The sequence below is a fragment of the Diaphorina citri genome, unplaced genomic scaffold (assembly GCF_000475195.1).
Source record: "Diaphorina citri unplaced genomic scaffold, Diaci psyllid genome assembly version 1.1 scaffold749, whole genome shotgun sequence".
NCBI lineage: Eukaryota > Metazoa > Arthropoda > Insecta > Hemiptera > Psyllidae > Diaphorina > Diaphorina citri.
Genome location: NW_007378182.1, coordinates 68,796 through 79,384, shown reverse-complemented (window position 1 = coordinate 79,384; position 10,589 = coordinate 68,796). Strand labels below are relative to the sequence as shown.

General features: G+C 41.3%; 1 protein-coding gene across 2 annotated transcripts in view; it reads right to left on the bottom strand.

Annotated features, from left to right (window-relative positions):
- Positions 1-10,589, bottom strand: part of LOC103511768 (longitudinals lacking protein, isoforms H/M/V) — a 41,333-nt gene that overhangs the window by 16,322 nt on the left and 14,422 nt on the right. Inside the window, exon 2 of one of the 2 annotated variants that reach the window (XM_026825435.1) lies at positions 362-589. The exons of the other annotated variant lie outside the window; for it this stretch is intronic. Within the exon in view, the coding sequence (XP_026681236.1) occupies positions 362-589 (228 nt within the window). The remainder of the gene's footprint in view (positions 1-361; positions 590-10,589) is intronic. 2 annotated transcript variants of the gene reach the window in all.

Below are 10,589 nucleotides of genomic sequence, written 5' to 3'. Positions count from 1 at the left end.
GCCGCGCCGTCTCGCCGCCAGACGAGTCCCGTTGCGCTTGTTTACCGGCCCGCCAGACGGAGAGTTACACCTTCGAACCTCTCCGGTTGTCGCCCTTCTTCCGCTTTACCCTGCTGGTGTAGGGGGGAGCAGGCGGCAGAAGAAGGGGGAGGGATCTGGGAACTGGACCACCAAGGATTACATATTTAAACCTACACGCGTCCCTCTTAAATGCCCTCGCCGCCCCGCACGTTTGTGGGGGGTTACCTGTTAGCGTCCCTCGTCGTCTTTGTTACCTGCTTGTTACCTGTTGTACTTCTTCCTTCGGAAGGCCTCCATGGTCACCTGCGCAAGGGTCTGGCTACCCCTTCTCTGAATTCACCTGAGGTAGCGGCTTGGCGGCGTTTTCGAGCGGCGTTTCCGCCTTCACGTTCTGAGTGAGACCTTTGAGTTGAATGGAGGCGGCCGCCTTGAGAAAGGAGGGCAGCTGGTCCTGAGAGATGTTCACCTCGCCCTCATACATGTAGTCAATCATGGACTGGAGCTCCGTGAATTTGATGTCCTTGAGAATGATGATGGGATGCTTGTCGAAGTGTTCCGTGAACAGGGACTGGAAACAGAACGGAAAACAGACGGGGAGTGGTTAGACAAACAGAAACAGATAGTTATACAATCGAATTACAAGAGGTTAAAAAAAGACATTCATAGTCTCAAAAAAGTTTAGGAAAAACTAGGAAAAAGCCATCGATGAAATGAACAATTCAACCCGCTTACAAAAGCAAGTAGAGATAACGGCATTCCAACATGGCGCCCGGAACCCCGACTTAAACTTCCATCCAATGATCCTCTACACAAACCCTTCCTAACCTTATCTAAATCATTCAATACCTCATCACAAAGTCTGAAATCACAACCTAAAGTAAATCTAAAATCATCAAAATATGAACAAGTTTAGTAGAGATAACAGCATTCCAACATGGCTGCCGAAACCCTAAACTTCCTAGAATAACTCAACTGAAGTTTCAAGTACCTAAATCTAAAGCCATCACTAAATGTGAACAATTCAACACGCTTACACATACACAAACATCAAGAGTAGAGATAACAGCATTCAAACATGGCTGCCGAAAACCAAGTCCCCATCATCACCATCATCATCACTAACATTAGGCAATATTAGGCATTACAAATCGATAAACAAAGTCTACAGCAGCATTCTAAAGCCATCATCGTCAATAACAATTCAACAACTGAGAGATATATACCAAGGAGCCTCTACTCTCCATAACGATTAATATTATCATTAGAACTAGTAATAATTATTAGTATCAGTATTATTAATTTATTACAGCCGAACCTGACCAGAACCCCTGGATAAGCTGGAATGTAAGGGAGTGACAATATTTTCCTGCTCATAGAGGTTTCCAGGTTAGAAAAGTTGCTGCTTACAGAAGCTCCCAGACCTTGGACTCACGAGTCCCAAGAAAACACCCATTGACTACTTATTTTACTGAGGCTCAAATTCACTTTTCCAACAGGATTTCGTGTTAAAAATGAAGCGGCGACTTCTTTCCCTAGTTTATCCAAGTCTTCTGCTTACACAAGTTCTGTTTACCCAGGATCGACTGTATTAGTATCAGTATTATTAGTTTTCCTATTAGCCCATTAGTATTAGAATCAGTATTAGCCTATACATGGCTTAAAACCACTTCATATAGCGTCACGTTACACACATGTGACCCGCTCTCTTGCCTTCGCCTTCATTAGACAACACACAAAAAAAAACCGTCTGGTGTGAACATCACACGAATTTGTATGTTACCTACTGTACTCACCTAGAAAAACTTTCCGACTTGAAAAAATGTCGGTCATAAAAAAATGGAAAAATTGTGGAAATTTGAAAAGTGAAAAGAGGTACGAGTTTGCTTCGGAAATTTTCACGTCCAACCTGATTTTGAAATTTTGTGACAAAAAGAGGTTTGACAGAGGGAACTTTAACTGCTTTGGTTTGACAGAGGGAACTTTAACTCTTATCGTCCCGAAATCGAAGAGAGAAGGAAGGACAGGATAGGAGAAAGCCAGCCGTTCCGAGAACGAACACAGAATATACCCTTCTTATACTGCCAGAATGAGACTGAAAAGTCCCTTTACTCCCGCAGTCTAAGCAAGGTCTCATGTATTTGGTACAAGTTTTTCAAAAATAAATTACAGTTTATTTAAATAGACCCTTGATTAAATTAGAAAAAAAGAGAAAAAAAATATATATATACCTATATAATACTAAATCTGAAAAAGGAGAGCAAGAGAAAGAAAAGGAGAAGATGTAAAAGTAATAGCAAAGATTTGTGAGGTCATGGTCGAAGAATAGGGTTACGATAAAATCCGCCCCGGGCGAGAATCGAACCCGCGGCCTAGCGCTTACAAGGCAGACGCGCTACCAACTAAGCTAACTAGGCTGGCTGCAATACTTTCTCATTTGTAAAGGTTTCCTATGAGAGAGATTTGACAGAGGGAACTGTAACAATGGAGGTCTCATCGTCCGAAATGAAGCAGATGAAGAAAGACAGGAAAGACAAAAGCCAGCCATTCGAAGAACAAACCTCATCTCTTTATTAAAGAGATAAGGTTAAAGTATTTAAAGAGATAAAGTTAAAGTAAAGGTAAGGTTTTATTAAAGAGATAAGGTTAAAGTAAAGGTAAGGTAAGGTTATTCAACAAGTTAATCAAACTTTATTTACATAAAGTTCACCCTGGGCGGGAATCGAATTCCATACCTCGGCTGGGATTGAACCCACGCCCTCCTGTTTACCAGGCGAGCGCCTTGACCACTACACCACCGAGGCAGGTGGTGTAGCGGTTAGCACGGTGGACTTTGGATCTGGAGGTTGGTGGTTCGCGTTCAAGAAAAATATACATTTCTAGAGTGAATTGCCTTGATGAAACTTGAGCTAAAAGTGTACCAGAAGATACCAATAAATTCCACTTTACCAAGATACCTATTTTACTACTGAATTACCAAGTAAAGGTTGATGATTTCGAGTCCGAGAAAAACATACAACAAAATATACATTTTTGAGAATTTTCGAGTCCCCATGGCCGATTTTGATGTGGACAAGCAGGTTTTTTATGTATTGAGGGATGTTCTTAGGTACTTAAGGCGGTCTCTTCTTGATCCCTGATGTGCCGCGTCCATTTTAGTTTAGGACTATTGCACTGTTTAGGACTCTTAGGTACTTACTCCATAAAATGTTCTTAGGTAGTTCTACGAAATAGTACGGTGAATGATGGTAATTGATTGACCAGTGGGTACGTACTTTGTTGAGTACTTCTTGGAATTTTTATCTCATCAGACTTTGACCTGCGTCTTGCTTTTTGTTAAATCTTGAAGTCCCTCCACTCATCATTCCTGTGTGACTCATTTTGAAACAATGCCCTAATGCGATCGCAAGTACCGTGCGTTTAGGACTTCTGATTTGAATCCGAAATAATATGCCTCGTTTATTGTTACCAGTCAGGTAGAAAATAATGTCTTAGGATTTCTATGAAATTATTCAAGTAGACTACTTTAATTTTGTTCTCGAATCAACTTTAATTTCATTCCAAGGTTGAGTACACTGTTGTTGTTTCCAGCCTTAGCTATATGCTCTGTGAATGTTGAATTGAAAACATTTTTTCTACTAGCAAGAGCGAACACTGCTGCTACGGGCCCTCTCTGTATAGATAAGACACGTACACTTTCACTTCTAAAGGTCCTCTGAAAGATATCAAAACTGGAGGTCTGCAACGATTTTAGGTAATGATAAATCCTGACGTGACTTTGTGAAGATTCATCTTGAAAAGAAGAACAAAAGGTGAAGAGTGCCAGCCTAGTTAGCTTAGTTGGTAGTGCGTCTGCCTTGTAAGCGCTAGGCCGCGGGTTCGATTCCCGCCCGGGGCGGATTTTATCCTGATGGGATAATGTTCGTTCTCGGAACGGCTGGCTTTCTCCTATCCTGTCTTCCTTCTCTCCTCGATTTCGGGACGATAAGACCATAGCAGTTAAAGTTCCCTCTGTCAAACCTCTTAAAAAAAAAAAAAAAAAAAAAAAAAAAAAAAAAAAAAAAAAAAAACAAAAAAAATGGATAAAAGTTGCACGACTACACTTCCAATGCAACCGCAATGGCTCTGAAATGTTTCTTCCTCACCATCTCTCCTCAGGTATGGCTGTGTTACACGAAGTGCTGGGCATGTACCATAGCGGCGTGTTCAAGGACGGACAACTAGTCAGCAACAAATCTACCAACAAGCAAGACCTGAAGACAATTCGCGGCGATCAAATCACTTGGATAGATGGACGGGAAACGTATTGTTCAAATATCGGGAGACTTATATCCGAAGTGGACGCGATTATCATGCGAGCCAACAGGATGGTCAATAATGGTCGAATGGGAGACTTTGTTATCAACGGACGAACCAAGGTAAGCCAGCCCAAGTTACCTTGGAAGGTAGCACGCCTGCCTTGTAAGCGCTAGGCCGCGGGTTCGATTCCCGCCGCCCGGGGCGGCGTGGCGGATTTCATCCTGAAGGGATTAGGTTTGTTCTCGGATTTCTGTTACGTTACCATGTGAATGGGATGTATCGAGATTACCGTGGTTACGAATCGTGGATGACTCCGTCACAACACATTAGAAAACATGTCGGGTTATGTTTAAACCTTTCCGAAGGGTCAAGAGAAGGGAAAGTACGCGGTGCGGTATTGTTTCGATATCCTTGTTGTACGTTGTGGTATTATTGGTTCGATTTCCTGATGTATGTTTTATGGTTTGAGATAACAGTAGTCATCTTTGAACTTATGTGTTCGTTTTGGGGACAATGTACTCTCATATAGGGTAAGTGTACCATTTATTCGCCCACCTAAAAAACTTACCATTTATTCGCCCACCTGTACCATACGCCACATAAGTCTGAACTGGACGAACTTTTTCAAGATCCAATTTCATCAAAAGAAAGGGCTTAAAGACTACTAGCGAACCAGCGCTATTCAAAAATTGTAGTCATAAAAACAAAAATTAGAAAAATAAATGAGGGCAGGTGGGCCAATAAATGGTACGTTTTTTAGGTGGGCGAATAAATGGTACACTTACCCTATGAGCTTCAAGTATGTATATGCCCAACACATTTAAAATGCCTTTTAAAACAATTCCACCGATGTTTTATTTATTCATATTATTTTTTGAATTGAGCAACCTCCGTGGCCGAGTGGGTATCACACTAGGCTTGCACGCGGGTTCGATTCCCGGCGGTGCCGAGGTTTTTTTCGGCTTTGTCCTTGAAGTTCGGGGTGCACTCAGCCTCGTGAGGACAATTGAGCAGCTACTTTAATCGAGTAGCGACCAGTGGCGGCATTACAAGTCGAAGAGACGAGCGATAATAGATATGATGATTGAGTAAATGAAAGACTTGTGGGTATCAACAAAGTTGTGAGAAAGCTCTCTGCTTTACCACAAAGATCCCATGATTTGATTGATTTGATTTATTTTTTGAATTGGCAAAATGGCCTTAAGGCCCAGCCATACAGCCAGAGAAAGAGTGGTTTCAAAATGTTCATTGCTGTGAAAATGTCAGCCTGGTGCGTAGGTTGGGGGGGCTTTGTTATTTGAAACCAACATGGCGGCGGACCATGTACATAACTACGTCGTGTATTGTGTTATCTATCAGCACCGGATATGCCAATGTAGAGACACGAAATATACAAGAGATGATTTTAATTCTCAACAGGGTACGGATAGTCAAGACTCACTCAGCGAGTTTTCGTATAGGGTCCCAAGGGCAAAGCCTACCACTAATCGAAATTGAAACCCGATTACATTACATTATGTACTTTCCTTCCTATAAGTCCTATAGGATAAGGTAAGTGAAAATCTCTGTAAGCGCGAGATCGCGGGTCCTGTTTTCGCCCGTGGGAGATTTTATACTAAACAGATAAATGTTCGTTCTCGGAACGGTTGGTTTTCTCCTATCCTGTCTTCCTTCTCTCTTTGTTTTTGGGACCGACAAGACCTTAGCACTTCGAGTTCCCTCTATCAAACTTCATGAAAAAAATCCATGGCAGATTTCATTGAAAAAAGTAAAAAGTAACAATACAGAGAGAATACAGAGTTGAATCGAGAGAGAAAGAAAGAAAATTGGAAACGCTTCTCCCTCTCCTCTCTTTGAGTTCAACACGACTCTCCATCTCTGTCGCTCTAGTTTGAACGCCAAACCATCTATCTCACTCTTTCAAAACTGGTTCCACATCAACGAACAAGTAAATTACCAACCATCTTCTGAAGAGACAGAGATAGGCCTACAAATGAGAGCGACAAAGATAGCATCCGAGAACCAAAGAGTGACAGAGAGAGAATGATAGGCCTACAAACGAGAGCGACAGAGATGGAATCCGAGAACCAAAGAGTGAGTGAGATACAACGATAGGCCTACTAATGAGAGCGAGAAAGATGGAGCTCGAGTTGAACCGAAGACAATCAATACCTACAGATAAATTGTTCCAAGTCCAAGAAAGAATGTGAAGCGAAGACCAACACAGACAAACTTTCTAAAAACTTAGCTGTTGTGATTGAGTGAGCTTTAGAAATTTTAGAAAGTCCGACCAGACAACTCACTGCTTCACAGGAATTGTGTTTGTGATTATGTCTCAGAGTGCTAAAAAAACTGAGCTGAAAATTTTAAACCAAGGGAAGACCGATAAAGTTGAGAGGAAAAAATGCCAGCTTAAATAAAGACTACCTATTACTTATATTCATTTGGATTAGGATAACTAGGGATTTTCAAGCACATACCTAGTACTTACGTACAGTCTAAAAAAAGTGAAAATAAAATTAAAAAAAATGCCAGCTTAAATAAAGACTACCTATTACTTATATTCATTTGGATTAGGATAACTAGGGATTTTCAAGCACATACCTAGTGAGTAGGTACAGTCTAAAAAAAAGTGAAAATAAAATCAAGGTAACCAACCAACCATCTATTTTAAAATCCCAATATTAATTGCTAGAAAACTAGAAATGTCCACACCTTAAAAACCGCCGCTAAGCCAAACCATTCATTATCATTCGAAATTTTAGCACATCAATAGAAGTTTCAACACAGGCCTTAAATTTGTTGCTTTTCAAGTCACCTCAGTTTCGAGAGACACAATTAGTGATTCAAACCACATCCATAGGCACCAGGCAAATCAGGCACCAGGCACCTAAAAAATACAAATTCAGCTCCTCTCTTCTCTCAAAAACATATTTATCATGCATGATTTTACATTACTTTAACCTTGAGAAAGATACAAGAGAGATAGACCGACCAGACCCTCTAAAAAAAAACAGCACAAAATTTGTACTAGAGAGAAAGAGAGGGAGAAGAGAGAGACAATAGTCGCTTCATTAGTACGAAGTCAGCTCTCTTTTGTGTCGAAATTTTAACATGTAAATAATAATCATCATTGTAGGAAATAAAAAAGAACCTTGATGAAATTTAAGGCAATATGGCCGACTAGAAACTATGGGTTTAATGGGTGGGTGTCTTCATATTGATGTACAAGTACATACTTAGTACATATTTTAAACCAGTGGTTCGCAAACTTTTTTGCATGGCGCCCCTTTTGGGCATATTCTCATTTTTTCACCCCCCCCCCACCCGGTTTTTGGGGGGTTTTTTTTTTTTTTTTTTTTTTTTTCTTTTTCTGACCTGGAAGAGGTTTTGGCTGTTGGTTTATTACACCCGATTTATTTATTTAGATATTTTGTCTTTTGTTCTACAACAATGTTAAAAGAATAAAGAAGGACGGATAGCGGATAGTTTTGACAAGAGGGTAATAACTAGCCTAGATAAATAGTACTCGACTAATAATCAATCATCGATGATTGGATACGAGAAAATTTTCGAGCTATACGGTTCACCTCTCATCTAGAGCTTAGAATAGATCGATTGAAAAAGGAAAATTCCCAATTTTCACTCACTGTACCTCACGGATAAATTGTAAAAATATCAGTACCTACCGAACAAAATAAAATAAATCTAATCTAAATCATGATTTATTTGTGTTGAAGCTGAGAGCTTCTTCACAATTTTTGTGGATATCACAGCATTACTAAGAGCCTCCTGTACTATTTCTGACATATCCTTAATTTTTCTTTTTACTCTGGTAATGCCGCAACTGGTCGCTACTCGATTTAAAGTAGCTACTCAATTGTCCTCACGAGGCTGAGTGCACCCCGAACTCCAAGCACAGAGCCCAAAAAAACCTCGGCCCTGCCGGGACTCGAACCCGGACCTCCTGCGTGCAAGCCTAGTGCGATACCCACTCAGCCACGGAGGTTGCTGTACTGAACAAAATATTAAAGTCTGAAAACACAAATAAAAGCAGTTGTAGCAAAGCAATCTGGCTGCCCTTGAACAGTTCCAACTTCAACCCGAATATACATCCAAGAGAGAGAGACAACGCAGACAGGCCAAGGAGGCGCAAAACAATCTCTCTATGCCCTACACAAAGCCTCAGGCCAGACATAAAAGCAGAGAGGCACAGAAGTTCAGAGAGACTTTAAATACCTAAAATATATATAAAAAGATTGGATAAAAAAATCCCCAATATACTTCCCTATACACAAGAGAGACAACACAGACAGAATAAGGCGTAACACAATCCCCCCAAACCTAAACCTCAAGCCAGACAGACAGAAGCATAGAGACACACAGAAGTTCAGAGAAGAGAGACTTTAATAACATAATAAAAAGAGGGGAGAACGAGCCCCTTTCAAAGCTTAACATGGAAATGATTGCAACATCAAGAAGAGAGACCAGAGAGATACAAAGGAAACAAAATGTGAGGGGGTTCTGAAACGTGACGAAATTTCAAGGGATAATAACTAGTCAAAAATAATGGCATGCAACTAGTTGGCAGCACATCGGTTCCTTTTTCGCGCCCCTTTCCTCGAGGTTCTCTTTGGGTGTGGGATTTGGTCTGGGATAAAATTCTATTGGTCTGGGACAGAATTTGAAATATGGATATCTGGGATAAAATTCTAAACATATTGAACATCTACCCTAACTTGAATACCTAGGTCAGAATAATATGAGAAAAATGGGCTGACTAAAGTTCGGAGATATGAAGAAATTACTGGCAAAATAATGGGAAGATTTCTACAAAGGGAGAACTGAAAAGATTTAAAGTACCTAGCTAAATGATAGTCCTAATCTGAAACCTAAAGCCCAGAAGGGAAAAACTGGGATATTTTAAAGCGAATTGAATAGGGAACTGTAGAATACATGGACTAAAACTTGAAAAATACACAACCCTAGCAGAAGAAAACCAGAAAAACTCCTAAACATTCGAGGTACCCCAATCTAGGAGGGGAATACTTTTGGAGGGTCTCCAACTGCAAGAAGACAAATAGAAAACACCCCAAAGAGAACGTCAAATCGGGAGAGCGAAAAAAACAACCATTCTTTGGTACATACCCTCGTGCATTGTGCACAGGGCGGCAAAGTTCACTTGCCAAAGGTAAACTTTGCCCGGGCGGGGGGTCGGCAGCGAGGGTAATACGAAGACAAACACAGAGCCCGCGAAGGGCGTCTCAAGCAGAATTTTGAATTTGGACGAATCATATCGAAATATGGAATTGTAAATACTTTTCCATACTTTGGTGATTTAGGGCACAGGTCACAGTCTCTCCCCCTTCACCCTTTCCTTTTCAACACATTCCATCCCCTCCCTCGTTCCAACACATCATCCGGGCACCGTGCACCTGAAGGGTATCATCTCATCCTGTCCCTTCGGAAACATCCCAAACATTCCGTCAGAGCTCAGCACCAGTATCAACTCAAGGCATACCAAGCCCAACACAAAACCCAAGCATAAAATACGAGGAGAGAAACTTCAAACTAAAAACTGCTCTCCCAAGTCGGGCTAAGGCACCGTGCACCTGAAGGGTATCACCTCATCCTGTCCCTTCGGAAACATCCCAAACATTCCGTCAGAGCTCAGCACCCATATCAACTCAAGGCATACACCAAGCCCAACACAAAACCCAAGCATAAAATACGAGGAGAGAAACTTCAAACTAAAAACTGCTCTCCCAAGTCGGGCTAAGGCACCGTGCACCTGAAGGGTATCACCTCATCCTGTCCCTTCGGAAACATCCCAAACATTCCGTCAGAGCTCAGCACCCATATCAACTCAAGGCATACACCAAGCCCAACACAAAACCCAAGCATAAAATAAGAGGAGAGAAACTTCAAACTAAAAACTGCTCTCCCAAGTCGGGCTAAGACAAGGTGGGGGGAAAGAGAACTACAAAAGTAGGGATAAGGCCAGGGGGGGGGGGGGGACTCTAAAAGTAGGGATAGATAGAGCGGAGAGTTTACACTTCAGAGCTCTAAGTAGGGACAGATAGTGACAGTTCTCAACCTAGAACCTACGGATTCCATGTTTTTAACATTCCGAGGGACACTTTTATTACCAGAGCAACCCAAAATCAGACTCAAAAACGGTCAGTTTGAAGTTTTGATAACACGCGGATTAGAAGGACTCCCAAAGTTCTACTCTTGCATCCGACTCAATAATGGGCTCCCAAAATCCGAAA